Raw genomic sequence first — 17,071 nt, 5'->3', positions numbered from 1 at the left:
GGTTATATGCAGAATAATGCCATTGTATATAAGGGATTTGAGCATCTGAGGACTTTGGTATCTGAACTGGTTGTGGAGCCAATGTCCCAAGAATACCAAAGGATAATTACTGTTTAGACAAAGGCAACTTCTCATACTTCTAGAATAAAGATAGACTTCTAAGCAATTGGTGGCTAGACAACTAGATTAGATATTTTGAGATAATTAGAATAAAAAATTAATGAATAAAAGAAATAAAACTGTACAAATACTAGAAGAAAATGTGAACAAATTTGTCTTTAACCTTTGTGTAAAGAAAGACAATCATTCAAAAAAGAGGTAATAAAATAAAAGATGGGCCGGGTGCGGTGGCTCATGCCTGTAATCCTAGCTACTCAGAAGCCTGAGATATGAGGATCAAGGTTCAAAGCCAGCCAGGGCTGAGACTCATCTCCAATTAATCACTAGAAAACGGAAGTGGGACTGTGGCTGAGGGGTAGGAAGTGGGACTGTAGCTCAGGGGTACGATGGTAGCCTTGAGCTAAAGAGCTCAGGGACAATACCCAGGCCCCGGGGTAGGGTGGTAGCCTTGAGCTAAATTGCTCAGGGACAGCACCCAGGCCCAGAGTTCAAGCCCCTTGACCCACAAAAATAAATAAATACATAAATAAATAAATAAATAAAAGATGGATTATAATTTTTAAATGGCTAAAAAAAAGTCAAAAGACAACTGAAAAACTAGAAGAAAGTGTTTATAACATACACTACAGAGCAAATAATTTGTATGGCTAGAGATATTGAGAAATACAAAAACAATGTCAGCTGAGTGCCTGTGGATCATGCCTATAATCCTAGCTACTCAGGAAGCTGAGATCTGAGGATCATGATTCAAAACCAGCTAGGACAAAAAAGTCTGTGAACTCTTTGTCTCCAATAAACAACTCAGAAAAAGCTGGAAGTGGCACTGTGGCTCAAGTGGTAGAGCACTAGTCTTGAGCACAGAGAGGCTCAGAGATAGCCCCTAGGCCCTGAGTTTAAGCCCTACTACTGACAAAAAAAAAAAAAAAAAAAACATTAAAATAAATAAAATGGCTCCCAAACCTTTAAAATTATATTCAAAATCACTCATAGTTATAGAAGTAGAAATTTGACTTTGGTAAATGAATTTTCACCTAAAAGATGAGCAGTTAATTCTACATAGGACAATGTGCTCTTTGGGTAAGGCATTTCTCTTCCTTCCTTCTTTCCTTCCTTCTTTCCTTCCTTCCTTCCTTCCTTCCTTCCTTCCTTCCTTCCTTCCTTCCTTCCTTTCTTTTTTTTTGGTCAGTCCTGGGGCTTGAACTCGGCCTGGGTGTTAGTGCCCTACCCCTTGAGCCACAGCACCACCTCCTATTTTCTTTTATTCTTTTTTTTTCCCCCATTCCTGGGCTTGAACTCAGGGCCTGAGCACTGTCCTTGGACTTTCTTCAAGGCTAGTGCTTTACCACTTGAGCCACAGCACCATTTCTGGCTTTTTCTATGTATGTGGTACTGAGGAATTGAACCCGGGTCTTCGTGCATGCTAGGCAAGCATTCTACCACTAGGCCAAACTCCCGGTTCACCTCCTATTTTCTAAGGGTTAATTGGAGATAAGATTCCCACGGTCTTTAGTGCCCAGGCTGGCTTTGAACAAGCATGCCCAGCTTAGGTAAAGGCATTTCTAAACCAGGTTGATGATACATAATATATTGGTACCATTTTTGTGAAGGTGAATAACAAAGTCACATATTTACTTACCTTTGTTTTGTATCTCACTTCTATACATCTACCATAAAGATGTACTGCAGTGATATGATTCATGTGCAGAGTTGTTCAGAAATGTCAAATAAGCCAGGCACTAATGGCTCAGGCCTGTAATCCTAGCTATCTAAGAGGCTTTAGATCTGAGGATCTCAGTTCAAAGCCAGCTTGGGCACAAAAGTCTGTGAGACTCTTATCTCCAATTAACCACTGGAAAACTGGAAGTGGCTCTGTGACCCTAGGAGTAGAAGGCTTGAGCTGAAGAGCTCAGGGACATTGCTCAATCTCAGAGTTCAAGCCCCATGACCAACCAAAAAAAAAAAAAAAAAAAGAATTGCCAAGTAGTGGAAGGAAGCTAGATGTTTGTATATGAGAGGGTGGTTGAATACTTGTGCTTAGTCCTTGGATATTATGGATAAACAGCAAAAGAAAAAAATGAAAAAGGTATCTATTTATATGAAATAATACAATGTTATCTGAAAAAAGAAAAGCAAAGAAGAGTAGATATCATATGCCTCCAAACATGTAAGAAAAAGGGGGCTGTTAGAAAACACACTGATAACTCACACCTGTAGTCCTAACTCCTCAGGAAGCTGAGATCTGAGGATTTCACTTTAAAACCAGCCTGGACAGGGAAGTCTATAGAAATAAATCTCCAATAAACTACTCAGAAAAAGCTGTGGCTGATTGGGCACTGGTGGCCTGTAACCCTAACTACTCAGGAGGCTGAGATCTGAGGACCAAGCCAGCTTGGGCATAAAAAACCTTGAGATTCTTATTTCTACTCAGGCATCAGAAAACCCTGGTGCTGTGGCTCCATGGTTCAATGCTAGCTGTGAGCTGAATTGCTCAGGGACAATGCCCAGGCCCATAGCTCAAGCCTCACAACCAACAAGAAAAAGGAAAGAAAAGACTCTGGCTTACGTGGTAGAGCACTAGCCTTGAGCACAATGAAGCTCTCTGGCCCTGTGTGAAAGCCTTGGGACCAGGACACACACAAAAAAGAAATGCATATATCTTCTCATTTGTGTAGAACAAGTCAAGAATGATGAACCAGAAACTAAAATGGTAACCAGATGGTTTGGTGGATACCTATAAAAGTGAGTAGAGATGCACAGAGGAATGGGAATGTGCTAGAAAAGATTAGGGAGTTACACTTGTCTAAATTGACCTTTGTTAGATCAATAATGTTCACAAGATATTTTGTTCTCACATTTTATTTATTATTATTGTTGTTGTTATTATTATTATTATTATTATTATTATTATTTTGCCAATCTTGAGGCTTGAACTCAGGGCCTGAGCACTGTCCTGGGGGTTTCTCAAAGCTAGAGCTCTACCACTTGAGCCACAGCATCACTTCTGGCTTTTTCTATGTATGTATGAGGAATCGAACCAGGGTTTTCTATGTATGTATGTATGAGGAATTGAACCAGGGTCTTCGTGCATGCTAAGCAAGCACTTTTCTACTAGGCCAAACTCCTGTCCCCACAAGATCTCTTTTTTGCCAGTCCTGGGGCTTGAACTCAGGGTCTGGGCACTGTCCTTGGACACTTTTTGCTCAAGGCTAGAGCTCTGCCACTTGAGCCACAGCACCACTTGTGGCTCTTTCTGTATATGTGGTACCGAAGAATCAACCCAGGGCTTTGTGAATGCTAGGCAAGCACTACCATCAGGCTATGCTCTTGGCCCCACAAGATACTTTTGTGTTCTTCCCTTTCTTCCCAGTGTTGGGAAGTGAATCCAGGTTTTCACTTTGCCACTGACTACATCCCCACATCTATTTCACACACTCCCCTAATATGCTTGGCATGGTAGCTCTTGCCTGTAATCCTAGCTACTTGAGAGGTAGGGATCAAGAGGTATAGAGGAATGTAGTTTCAAGTTCCCACAACCTTACCACATAAAAATCTGGATCTAATGGTACATGGCCTGTCATCCTAGCTGTACAGATAGCCTAAATAGGAGGATTTCTGTCTAGACTGGCTCCAGGCAAAAAGCAAAGTGATCTGAAGGTGTAGCTTAAGGAGTAAAGTGTCTGCCTAGCAAATACAAGTTCAGACTCAGTACTGAAAAAAAAAAAGATTGAACAATTTGATCAACAAAATTAATTTAGTATAGAACATAATAATTATAAAATCCAAAGACAATAGATACCTATAAGTTTCAACAACTTCAACAACAACAAAAAATCTAGAGAAACATTTCTTTCACATAAAATTCTCATTAATAAGTTATAGGAAAAAATAGTAAAATAATCCTGAGACAAACAACCAAGTAAAAACCCAGGATATTTTGGGTTAGCTGCATTGAATATAAGGACAGATGGTCATAAAAGTATGTGTCATTGAGTTGATAATGTTTCTTTAATACTGCTAATATGCACCTACTTGAGTGAGCTCAATGAGCAGGTGTGTTATTTGACTTTATTTTTCTCCTAGTCCTCCACACTAGTGTCTTCTCTGGAGGCAGAACTTTCAGAAGTTAAAATCCAGACTCACATTGTGGAACAGGAAAACCTCCTTCTCAAAGATGAACTGGAGAAAACGAACCAAGTAAGCTTGCATGCTACTGAGAGTATTCATGGAACCCTGACGGTCTGTTGTTTCCAGCCTCCAAATGTTCTTTGCACTAAATCCTGGCAACTAGTGTATTGCTTAGTGACGCTGAGGACTTGAAGTACGAGCCTATTTATAAGGGAACCTTTTGCTAATTCTCCTAGTTTTGTTCTAATTGTGTAACTTATTTATGATGTAGACTCTAAAATTCTTAGTATAAATGATACCCAGCCAATTCAGTCTATTTGTTGTTTTCCTCTCCTCCTGGCTGGATGAGTAAGTAACATCAGTTGTTTTAAGAGAGGGTGACTTCCTTGTGTGTAACTTTAAAGACTGTTCCCTATGATTTGTGAGGCTTCCTGCCAGTGGGGTTGGGTCCCTTGTAACCAGTGTGAGGCAGGGAAATGCAGCGTCATTGGGGATGAATCCTCACTTACGAAGCCTTTTTCAGAATATAAAAGATGGCACATGTTACAAATCATGTCCTAATTTACTCCTTTCCAGTTCTGTTCAAAAGTCTTCCCATTGGAACAATTCTTATTTATAGTAGGACAATTTGATTTTTCATTTATTTTGTCCTCGGGTTACTTTACTATTTTGACACCAGTGGATTAGGAAATATTCTTTCTTATGTCAGGTCAGCCTGTGACTGTATTCTTTGGTTGTAGAATCATTGAGTTCTAGACTCTACCAGGTAGTGTTGTATTTTTTATCTTTGACTCATAAATCTTGTTTACCTAATTGGATTATGAAATTCTCAGGGTGTTTGTGTCTTTTGGAATAACTGATATAATACTGGTACTGAATAAGGTTTCATAAGAGTAAGTACTGTAGCTGGGCACATTGGCTCATGCCTGTAATCCTAGCTACTCAGGAGGCTGAGACCTGAAGATTGAGGTCCAACGCCAGCCAGGGCACTAAAGTCTGTGAGACTGTTATCTGCAATTAACTACCAGAAAAGTGGCACTGTGGCTCAAGGGGTAGGGCAGTAGCTTTGAGCTCAAGAACTCAGGGAGAATGCCCAGGCCCAGAGTTCAAGCAAGTACTGTAGGCTAAATATGGGTGGTGGCACATATCTCTAATGCCACATGTGTGGGGACCAGGGATAAGAGGATTGTGGTTTGAGGCAGGGCCAGTCAAAAAAGTTAGCTGATTTTAAAATATCAAGCTACACTAGACACTAAGTTGAAAATGAAGTATACAATTAAGTGGTGGGGTGGGGATGGAAGGGACAAATAGAGAATAGAGGGCAAGGTGACATTGTTCAAAAAGAAAGGTGAGGCCGGGAGTTTGGCCTAGTGGTAGGGTGCTTGCCTAGCATGCACGAAGACCCAGGTTCAATTACCACATACATAGAAAAAAGCCCGAAGTGGTTCTGAGGCTCAAGTGGTGGAGCTCTAGCCTTGAGAAAGTCCAAGGACAGTGCTCAGGCCCTGATCTCCAGCCCAGGACAGGCAAAAAAAAAAAAAAAAAAAAAAAGATGGGGCTGGGAGTTTGACCTAATGGTAGAGTGCTTGCATAGCATGCACGAAGACCCAGGTTCGATTCCTCGGTACCACATACATAGAAAAAAAGTCGGAAGTGGTGCTGAGGCTCAAGTGGTAGAGCTCTAGCCTTGAGAAAGTCCAAGGATAGTGCTCAGGCCCTGAGCTCAAGCCCAGGACTTGGGGGAAAAAAAAAAAGAAAAAAGAAAGGTGATACTGTTCACAATAAATGTGCCCATTACTTGACATATAAGTGAAATCCTTCTGTACATCACCTTTACAATAACAATAAAACCAAATAGCAAGCTAGTTTCATGGTTCACAATCATAATCCCAATTGCATCGAGGCTGAGGGGGAAAGTAGAAGTAGGAAGACCAAAGCCAGTCCCAAATAAAAGTAAAACTCTACCTGAAAAATATACTAAAGCTTCCAAAATAAAGTATGTTTATAAAAACTATCCATTCTGTCATGACTAGAAACTCATTACATTGTAGAGGTTGAAACTCAAAGAAATTTTCTGTGAGTTTCCCAAAGGTACTGAAACCAAGTTTATCCTCATTAATTCAGATACCCTCTCTTTCCTCGGCTTTTTTAAATGGCTCAACTTCTAAAATGACAGTGATCACTTCCAAGACCATAGCATGGGGAATATGTGCTTTGTGACTTTGCTAAGCTAGAGAATAGAATGAGAGAGGCAGAGCTGAGAGAGAAACACTGAGATGAGGACATCATTACATATTTTTGCTGAGACATTGACCTAAATAGTAAGATAGAAAAACAGTGAGTCTGTCTGCATTCGACAGGAAGTACTTCCATTGGCCCCAAGACTCTTGATCAAGATAGTGTTGGCTTTGACAGTCTGGACCTAGAAAGCTCGTGCCATTACTTGTGATGTCATGGTTTCTATCTCAAAAGCACATTTTCATATGCTAACCTCCTGCACTGACTAAAAACCCACATAGCATCAATAGAAGTCACCTACTACTCTGCAGTCATTCAAATGGCATGGAGCTTGCTGGTAATTGGGATGGGGCCCAGAAGTGAGGAAGGAGTATAGGCCCTTCATTGCAGGTCCAGGAAGTACATCTTCCTGGATCCTGACCTATGTACCCTTGGAAGGTATGATGAATTTGTTGCCAATGGAAGGCAGGAATCAACCTGTAAAGTCTTATTTTGGAGTAACCATTATTGAAGTTAAATATAGGTAGGAAGTAGAAAAATGGCCATATTCCAATACAATAAAGAGTAAAAATGTGTCACCAGGACCATCAAAAGGAAATGGGAAGGGAAAGGACAGGAAATGGGGAAGCAGAAGAAAAAGTCAAATAACAAGGGAGGGCAGTTAAAGTCTATAAGCAATGAAAAGGGGGTAGAAAAGAAAGAACCCATCTTGCTAAGCAGTGGTTGTCAACAGGGTCGGAGGTGAGGATTGGCTCCTAACCATAGTATTACCTGGTGTCTAGTGATAACGCCAGAGATGCCGTGACACATTCCACAGTGTAGGCAAAGGACAATCTTCTACAATGAGGAGTTAGATTCCTGAAAGCACACTGGAGGAAGCAACTTGTCCACACCAGCATGTTACTGCAAGTCCTCTTAAGCATTCCAGAGGGAAGGGCACAGGAAGCAAGCTGAAAATTACTCATTGTTTTCCCCTTAACCTTGACCTTATACTGATAACCAAAACCTCATGTGACCATTCTGTGGTCTTTTTATTATTACTATTATTTTGAGATAGGCTCTCCCTATCTTAGGCTGGCCTCAAACTCATAATCCTCCTTCCTTAGCCTCCCAAGTGCTAAGATAACAGGTGGTCTTAAGACTTGAGATTTTTAAAAAAAATTTCTCATTCAAAATGCATGAGCGAAAAGTAACATGCTCCGAATGCAAATTAAATCAACAGCAAAATTGTAGTATGTTGTTTAATTGTAAAATGGAAAGCTAAGATGATTATTTAACAGCATTTGTCTGAGTCCCTCTGAGCACAAGTTTCAACAGTCAACGGATGCACAGAAAGATGCTAGCAGGAAGAGTTTGTTAAAGTTTATCATAGTCTGCCAGATTTTATATATCCCATGAAATAGCTTTAAATAGGGCAATTCAAATGACATGACAGTGCCACTTGTAGATACTGCTTACTAAACACACCCAGGGGTGCTCATTTGTCTCTCTTGCAGCTGTACAGATGTCCTGATGTCTTAGAGTTCCAGCAAAAGCTTTCTAGTGTGCTAAGCTACAATGAAACACTGCTGAAAGAAAAAGAAGCTCTGAGCGAAGAATTAAATAACTGTGTGGATAAGGTACAAAAATGCCAGACTAGACCTTCACTATGGTGTAGGCATTTCCATACAGATGGTGGCCCGAAGGCCTCCACTGTTGTTAGCCCAACTGCTCCAGAGCAGGCTGCAGCTGTGCTTGGAGCTGGTGTCCCATGACCTTGAATTTTTAGAAACCAAGATTTCTGCTTAACATATGTAATAATACATAGCACTTTCTATGTACTAAAAATATTCTTATAATTGGAGATCTATTTCTTATGTGCTTTTTCCATTGTACTTTCTTAGCAGATCCAAAAACATTTGTTTTCCCCCACCCTCATCTGACTTAGTGGCAGTCTGTATTTTCCTGGTATTCTCTTGAGGTTTCTAATTGCCTTCCAGACCATTGCTCACCCTCAAAATATGAGATAGAAGCTGGATGCTAGTGGCTCATGACTATAATCCTAGCTACTCAGAAGGGTAAGATCTGAGGATCCCAAGTCAAAGCCCACTTAGGCAGAAAATGCTATAAGACTCTTATCTCCAATTAACCACCCAAAAGCCAGAGGTAAAGCAGTGAGGCTAAAGGAGAGTGAGGCTAAATGAGAGTGCAGGCCCAAAGTTCAAGTCCCAGTACCAAAATTAATTAAACTAACATAACATAGACAAAAAAAAAAATGAGAAAAGAAAGAAAAACTCTTCAAAATTAGAACAGTTAGAAAAACTCTTTTCATTTACCCTGCCCCTCCCCCATAGAAACATATGGCACTTGTTTTTGACAAGACTTATGAGTTGAGACTAGATAACATTTGCAAATATGCTTTCTTCTCCTCTTGAAACAGCTGGCACAATCTAGCCTTTTGGAGGACAGAATGGCTACAATGAAGCAAGAACAGCAGTCTTGGGAGCACCAAAGTGAGAGCTTGAAGTCACAGCTGGTAGCTTCGCAGGAGAAGGTACAAGGCAATTCTCTCATCTCTTTTTTTTTTATTTCTATTTTTTTTTTTTACCAGTCCTGGGCTTAAGCTCAGGGCCTGAGCACTGTCCTTGGATTTTTCTCAAGGCTAGAGTTCTACCACTTGAGCCTCAGCACCACTTCCAGCTTTTTCTAAGTATGTGGTACCAAGGAATCGAACCTGGGTCTTCGTGCATGCTAGGCAAGCACTCTACCACTAGGCCAAACTCCTGGCCCTCTCATCTCTTTTTATCATAGTTAATGTTTTGCCCCATTCTGACAACATCCCAATGAAATGTTCCCTATAAGAATGGCACTGAAATGCTCAGGGACAGTGCCCAGGCCCAGAGTTCAAGTCCCATGACTGACCAAAAAAAGAAAAAGAAGAGCCCAAGAAGGCTCCAAGTGACTCCATGGGGCTAAGCCAGGGTATTGAAGACTAAGTTAAACACTATTTCCCTCCAAGTTACTTATGAGAGTACTTACTGTGAAAGCTTGCAGATGCTATGTAAAAATGACTAGTGTTACCAATTTAGAAACCAGATATCTAAATCAAGTTCATGCCCTATTATACTTAAAGCTATCAGCATTCCTTTTACAAATTTAAATTTATTGAGATATATTTGTGATATTAGTGTGGAGTAGGAGCCCAGAAGTACAGGTTGTTATTTACAACTAAGGACCTTTACAAACCAGAACCATGGACCAGAACATAGTTTCTACAAGATGCAGTGACAATGCCTTAGATGGTGCAAGCCTCATTGGTTCTATCAAGTGTCTCTTAGATATCCACAAAATAATTCTATTAGCAATATCTAGGCAAATTTAATGTTTTTCTAAATATAAGGTAGCAACGTGTAAGTACAAACATGTTCTGGGTTTTCACTGAGTTACTGAATAAAGAACTAGATGCAGTGAATAAGTGGAAACAGAAGGGGCTTGGAGGTCCACTTGTCCTTGTTTGTGCATTGCTGTATAGCATCCTTGTGCAGCAGTGCAAGGTTGTTCTCTTGTAGGTTCAGAATTTAGAAGATACTCTGAGGAATGTGAACCATCAGATGTCCCGGATCAAATCTGACCTCCGAGTGACTCAGCAGGAAAAAGAAGCTTTAAAACAAGAAGTGATGTCTTTACACAAACAGCTTCAGGATGCTTGTGACAAGGTAATTTCTCTTTTTTAAAAAATTAGGACATAAATTATGATAAATTACACCAAGTTGATAATCTAATTTTTACATTTATCTATCTAGTTATCTATTTATGGAATTCTTTACATATAAGTTTCTTTTCTTTTCTTTTTTGTCAGTTGTAGGGCTTAAACTCTGGGCTTGAGCACTATCCCTGAGCTCTTCAGCTCAAGGCTACCACCCTACATCTGGGCCAGAGCACTGTCCCTGAGCTCTTCAACTCAAGGCTACCACACTAGCCCATGAGCCACAGCCCCACTTCCAGTTTTCTAGTGGTTAATTGGAGGAAAGAGTCTCACGGGCTTTAATGCCTGGGCTGGCTTTGAACTGTGATCCTCAGATCTTAGCCTCCTGAGTAGTTAGGATTACAGGCGTGAGCCACTGCGCCTGCCCATCAGGTATGTTTTCTTGTAGGTTTGTTTTTGTCTAACCACAACTTGGATCACAGTATTGAAAATGTCAGACTGGCTTTTTAAAAAAAATTAACTTTCATTATAAAGATGATGAGCTGGGCGCAGTGGCTCACGCCTATAATCCTAGCTACTCAAGGAGGCTGAGATCTAAGGGTGGAGGTTCAAAGCCAGCTCTGGCACTAAAGTCCATGAGACTCTTATCTCCAATTAACCACCAGAAAAATGGAAGTAGTGCTGTGGCTCAAGGGGTAGAGTAGTAGCCTTGAGCTGAATTGCTCAGGGACAGTGCCCAGGCCCAGAGTCCAAGCCCCACAGCCAGGGGAAAAAAATATGTGTGTGTGTGTATATATATGATGTACAGAGAGGTTACCATTATATAAGTCCATCTTGAGTGCATTTCTTTTTGAACAGTATTACCTCATTTCTTCTTTTCTCTGGCTTATTTGTGTCCCTTCCAGTTGATAATCCTGAGGGACTCACTTTTCAGATCAGATATATATGCTTCTCAGCTTCCTGTAAACAGAACTGCAGTGATACCAAAAAGGTCATCTTTTCTTTCAAACAAGTCAAAGACCATGGCATAGTTGAGTTTTATAAGAATAACTCTGAAGTATTTTCAGATGCTAAATAATAAGATCATTAAGATCTTATAGCTGCGTGCTTGTGGCTAACACCTGTAATCACATCTACTCTGGAGGCTGAGATTAAGGATTGCAGTTCAAAGTGAGAGTGGCAGGAAAGTTGCTAAAACCATCCCCAATTAACCACCAGAAAACCCAAGGTGGCACGGTGACTAAAAATGGTAGAGTGCTAGTCTTGAGCAAAAGAGTTCAGGCATAGTTCTCAGGCCCTGAGTTCAAGCCCCATGACAGACCAAAAAATAAATAAACAAATCTTATGACCCTAAGAAAAATTAATACAAGAAAAACAACAAAAGAAGTGACACTAAGAACAGACACTAAGGCTGAAGGAAAAGTAAAGCAGAATCCAAAAAAGGTATAAAATACTAGTCTTGATTTTTGGAACATAATTCATCATACTGAGTTGATGCTATGATACTACAAAGTCCAGGCCTTGCTGATTAAGGCAGTTAACTGACACTTTATGGTACAGTAAAAAGTTTGTCTCCTGCCTAAAACCCAAGTTCCTTGGGAGCCAAAACATAGAAAATAGTAGTTTGAAATTGACTTGGGCAGAAAGTTTATGAGTTCCGCCATCTTATTCCACAGACGCTTGGCACAAGGATGCACTCTTGTCACCCCAGTTCAAACTGGAGGTATAAATAGGAGGATTGCAGTTCAAGATGGCCCAGGCAAAACCACAAAACTTTATTAGAAAAATAAGGGGATGTGGACATGGCTCCTGTTGTCATGCCCTGGCCTGTCCAGCTCAATGCTGAGTTCAAATCTGTAGCACAAACAGCAGCATGAAAAAGAATGTCTCCTAAAAATATAACAATGCTTGGAGCCAGGAGCATAGCTTAGTGGTAGAATGCTTGCCTAGCATGTACAAAGCCCTAGATTTGAATCCTTGGCACCACATACACAGAAAAGGCTGAAAGTGGCGCTGAGGCTCAAGTGACCAAGCATTAGCTTTGAGCAAAAGTGTCGAAGGACAGTACCCAGGCCCTGAATTCAGGCCCCAACACTTGAAGGAGAAAAAAAAAATAAATATGTATATATACTTTATATATATACTTTTTATATACATATATATACTTTATATATATACTTTTATACACATATATATTATATACATATATATACTTTTTATATACATATATATATATATGATCAGTGCTTAACCTGTGCACAAATAAATTAAGAACAATGTCATCCATGTCAATCTTGAAGTAGCTGTTAAGATTTTGTCCTATAATAAAAGTAGGCGCTGAACGTGGTGGCTCATGTCTGTAATCCTAGTTACTCAGGAGGCTGAGATCTAGGGATTGAGGTTCAAAGCCAGCCTAGGCACCAAGGAATGTGAGACTCATCTCCAATTAACCACTGGAAAATGGAAAGTGGGGTTGTGGCTCAAGGGGTAGAGCGGTAGCCTTGAGCTGAAGAGCTCAGGGACAGTGCCCAGGCCCAGAGTTCAAGCCCTATGACCCACCAAAAAAAAGTAGGCTCTAATTCAGTTATTTCCTCACATAGTTCATGGTACTAAAAAAAGAAAAGAAAAATCTTTTCTGTTTTTAAAATTACCTCTAGGCTGAGATGTTTCCAATTCAAAAAATTGATTTTTATCAATGTGTAAGAAGTAATGCACCTACTACCTGGCATATATATATATTATATATAATATATATACATATATATTACCCTGACAATAGAAAAATTAAAAAAATGATTTTTCCTTTTATGTTTTGTTTTCAGCAGGAAGTTGTGTTATCTTTTTAATTCCCCCCAGCCTCAGTCATGGTGCTTGAACTCTAGGCCTGGGCACTTCCCTGAGCTTTTAAGCTCTAGGCTAGTGTGCTGCCATTTGAACCACAGTACCACTTCCAGTTCTCTGGTGGTTAATTGGAGATAAGAGTCTCAAGGACTTTAGTGCTCTGGTTGGCTTTGAGTGGAGATCTTCAGATCTCAGCCTTCTTGAGTAGCTAGGGTTACAGTCGTGAGCCACCAGTGCCAGGCACCTTTTTAACTTTTTAAAGTTATTTTTAAGATTAAAAAATTTTTCCTTTAGCAGATGAATGTATATTCCTGAACTCCAGGCTCAATCCTTTAGACAGCATTCACTTTAGATTACAAGGAGAGTTATGATTGCACGTGTTGAAAGTAAGAGTAGAGGTCACCTTATGAAGGGTATCAACTCCTGGCCTTATAAAAGAGTTTTATCTGAATTCAAAGATAAGAATGTGCCAACTTTTAAGCCACCAACCTCCAAGCATATGACTTCTGTAGGGAACTTGGGTTTGCCTGCCCTATAGTCACACTTGCTATTGAACTTGACTGGGTTGTTTTGCCACTAACCACTTAAAACTGAATTTCCATCGTTTTTAAGTCAGATCCCAAAAATATTACTTTATTCATGTCTTTATAGATGTGTATATTAGAAGATAAAAATTAAAAGATGTTTGATAAGAATTCTCATACCTGGGGCTGGGAGTTTGGCCCAGCATGTGTACTTGTCTAGCATGCACGAAGACCCAGGTTTGATCCCTTGGTACCACATACCACATACATAGAAAAGCTGGAAGTGGTGTTGTGGCTCAAGTGATAGAGCACTAGCCTTGAGGAAAGCTCAAGGACAGTGCTTAGGCCCTGAGTTCAGTCCCCAGGACGGGCAAAATAAAAGAATTTTCATACCTGGCACCAGAGGCTCATGCCTATAATCCCTAAGTACATGGAAGGAAGAAATTGTGAAATCCTGTTTCAAGAGACCCCTTCTCAACTAATCTGGGATTACTGGGCTTAGTGGTATGTCTTTTAGCCCAGTGACATGACAGGCTGTGATTGGGAGAATCAAGGCCAACCTGACTATCCAGCCTGAGCAAAAAAAGTTAGTGAGACTGCATCTCAACACAAGAAGTTAGTATATTCCCATCACCATGGGAAGCATAAAATTGGAATAATACAGTACAGGCATTCACCTGGGAAAAGAAACAAGACCCTATCTCCACAGGAGGCATAGCTAGTCACCTATAGAAGTGCCTGCCTCCAAGTATGAAGCCCTGAGTTCCAACCCCAGTCCTGTCAACACATGTAATAGTGATAAGAAATTGTTAAATAATAATAATAAATTATCATTAGGTAATAGGACAGCTTTCTCTTTACCCATCGGTTTGCATTTAAGGCTTAACTCTACAATTCTGTCTTAAGAACCGTACTACAGAAATAGCCACCCTGCCATTTGGACCCCAGAACCAGCAGAAAAGACTCTCTTGGGATAAGGTAGATCATCTGATGGATGAGGAACCGCAGCTCCTCTGGCAGGGGAGTGAGAGACTACAGACTGTGGTGCAGAATACCAAGGCCGAGCTCATGCACTCCCGAGAGAAGGTAACCTCAAGGACTGCACGCAGTGGCATGTTTGGGAATGGATGTCTGCTATGACTGAAATTGGTTCTGAGGTATGGGATAGAGTACCCTGTCAGAGCAGGCTTATTCCAACCATGTGTCATTTATCATTTACTTGCCTACAGTTTTATCCTGGTATGTTTATAAAATATTTCTCATTTATGTAAGCAGTTCCATATTAAAACAAATCTGGTCTTTTAATCCTCATATCAGAAACATCGACTCATGGAAGTTATGTTAACCATATATCCTTATTTGGTTTGGCCAGTTGCCCAGGCCAGCAATTACAAAAATGGCAAAATTAGATTTAGATCTCACGAGTTTAGCTAAGTCCTTATAAGAGAAAACTTTGGTGCCTCTTTTTAGAGACTCAGCAATTCAAACTGAGAATGATTTTCATAAGGTTTTAATGCTACTTTTGAATTTTCCACTCTTCTGCACTGTCAGCCATACCTACCTGTGTCAGCGCCTTTAATTGAGGAGGAGCTCTGTGAATTAGTCAGGATTTGCTCTAGAATACCTGCACTGGACAGGAACTTAGCTGCAGCTGCTGTAAGAAACAAGACAGGGGTACCTGTCATGAATTTAGGATCTGTCTAATACAAAGTCAGTAAGGCTGTTGCTTCCTCCACTCCTCAAAGTTGAGCTCATGCCACAGCCAAAGGCCCTCAGACCACTATATCCCTTTCTTGGTAGTCACATCATGCACACTTTTGACTCCTACATCCTGGAGAGGTAGGAGGCCCTGAAGGACTATTCCCTGTCCTGTTCTTATGACAACGTATTTGTAGATTTGAGTGGGTTTACCTAGAAAAGATCTTTGGAAATCAGAAAAATAAGATTCCAAGCTGGACATGGTGGCTCACACCTGTAATTCTGGCCACTCAGGAGGCTGAGATCTAAGGATTACAGTTCAAAGCCAGCCCAGACTTGGAAGTTCATGAGACTCTTCTCTCCAGTAAACCACCAGAAAACTGGAAGTGGAGCTGAAGAGCTCATGGACAGCATCCAGTCCCAAAGTTCAAGTCCCATGAACTGAGCGAGAGAGGGAGAGAGAGAGAGAGAGGGAGGGAGGGAGGAGAGAGAGAGAGAGAGAGAGAGAGAGAGAGAGAGAGAGAGAGAGAGAGAGAGAGAGAGAGAGAGAGATAGGATAGGATTCAAGAACTGAACCAACCACAGTGGCTCAAACAGTAGTCCTAGCTACTTGGAAGACCAAAATCAGGGAATCTGTGTTCAAGACTAGCCCACACATAAAAATCTGTAAGATTCTATCTCAACCAATGGCTGGGAACAGTGGGTGTATACCTATCATTTCCAGAGGAATAACAGAGAAATACAAGCAGGAAGATGACTTCTCAAGCCCACCTGGGGAATAAAGTGAGGCCTTGCCTCAAAAATAACTAAGTCTAACAGGGGCTAGAGGCATGGCTCAAGTGGTAGAGCACCTGCCTAGCAAAGGAGAAGCCCTGAGTTCGATCCATAGTACCTAAAAAATAAAAGTCAAGGAAAATAATAAAGAATTGACAGGCTGGACTGAAGAAGGTTTTATTATTATTGTTGGATATGGGGATCCAACTCTATTGCTTAGGTTAATCTTAAACTTCTGAGTTCAAGAGATCAAGAGATCTTCTTGCTTTAGTCTCCCTGGTAGGTGGAACTATAGACACACTGTGGTGCCCAGCTTAAAAAAAAATTTTGCTTTGTACATTACATGTGTTATGCAGTAGGAGTTTTGTTGTTACATTCCACATGTTCATAATACATTCCAAGGCCATTCCTTTTTGACTTGCTTTTCGCCACTTTGCCAGATAGTTTTAGTGGGCTCCATTGTTCTATTATTGTAGATGCAAACAATCTACTTTGACCATATTTATCCTCTTTCCTCCTTCTTGTTAGCCTCACTACTACTAGATGCCATGCTCAGACAGAGCCTTTTTCAGCCTTCTCCACCTCTATTGATTAACTGCTTTTATTGAGGCTCTTAATACTGCGCTACGAAAGTGTTGTCCTATTACAGAATTCAGGGACTGAATGAAAACTTGCCTTATTTGTTGTTTTTCCTAGCCAATGTTTTCCTTCCATTTTGTTCTTATTAGGTCCATCAACTGGAATCCAGCCTTCTTCCCTCTAAGCACCCAAAACATCTAAACTCATCAGGTACTATGAAACTCGCGGAGCAAGAAAAGTTGAACTTAAAGAGAGAATGTGAACAGTTTCAGAAAGAACGACCTATTAATAGGAAGGTGAGTTTTTTGAAGGTATGCCCTGAGTTCTGAGGAGTATATTTCCTCCATATTTTTGTTTTTTGTTTTTGTAATGGTAGGGATTGCATTCACTCTACCTTTTTGAGCAACGAGGCTTGAGACTTCAGCTCTTTGCCACCTTGACCTTTGGATGACAGCAGGTCTTTGAGAGGTAGTGATGCAATCTAGAC

The 17,071-nt window shown here is 40.5% G+C and overlaps 1 protein-coding gene and 1 long non-coding RNA gene across 3 annotated transcripts in view; one reads left to right on the top strand and one right to left on the bottom strand.

Moving 5' to 3' along the window:
• Window positions 1-17,071, top strand: part of Nin (ninein) — a 118,303-nt gene that overhangs the window by 86,055 nt on the left and 15,177 nt on the right. Inside the window, exons 21-26 of the mRNA XM_090345077.1 lie at window positions 4,201-4,314; window positions 7,980-8,102; window positions 8,903-9,016; window positions 10,032-10,178; window positions 14,440-14,619; window positions 16,734-16,880. Of these exons, the coding sequence (XP_090201203.1) occupies window positions 4,201-4,314; window positions 7,980-8,102; window positions 8,903-9,016; window positions 10,032-10,178; window positions 14,440-14,619; window positions 16,734-16,880 (825 nt within the window). The remainder of the gene's footprint in view (window positions 1-4,200; window positions 4,315-7,979; window positions 8,103-8,902; window positions 9,017-10,031; window positions 10,179-14,439; window positions 14,620-16,733; window positions 16,881-17,071) is intronic.
• Window positions 9,868-17,071, bottom strand: part of LOC150055127 (uncharacterized) — a 33,312-nt gene continuing 26,108 nt past the window's right edge. Inside the window, exons 1-4 of one of the 2 annotated variants that reach the window (XR_016537623.1) lie at window positions 16,979-17,026; window positions 15,095-15,187; window positions 11,033-11,140; window positions 9,868-10,122 (exon numbers count right to left, since the gene is read on the bottom strand). This is a non-coding gene — a long non-coding RNA (uncharacterized LOC150055127). Of the gene's footprint in view, window positions 10,123-11,032; window positions 11,141-15,094; window positions 15,188-16,978; window positions 17,027-17,071 lie in introns of those variants that run through there. The other variant, XR_016537624.1, reaches the window with a different exon arrangement.

Source organism: Megascapheus bottae, chromosome 14, assembly GCF_031878675.1.
Source record: "Megascapheus bottae isolate mThoBot1 chromosome 14, mThoBot2.hap1, whole genome shotgun sequence".
In the NCBI taxonomy this organism is placed as follows: Eukaryota; Metazoa; Chordata; class Mammalia; order Rodentia; family Geomyidae; genus Megascapheus; species Megascapheus bottae.
This window is presented reverse-complemented; position numbering and strand designations above follow the sequence as displayed.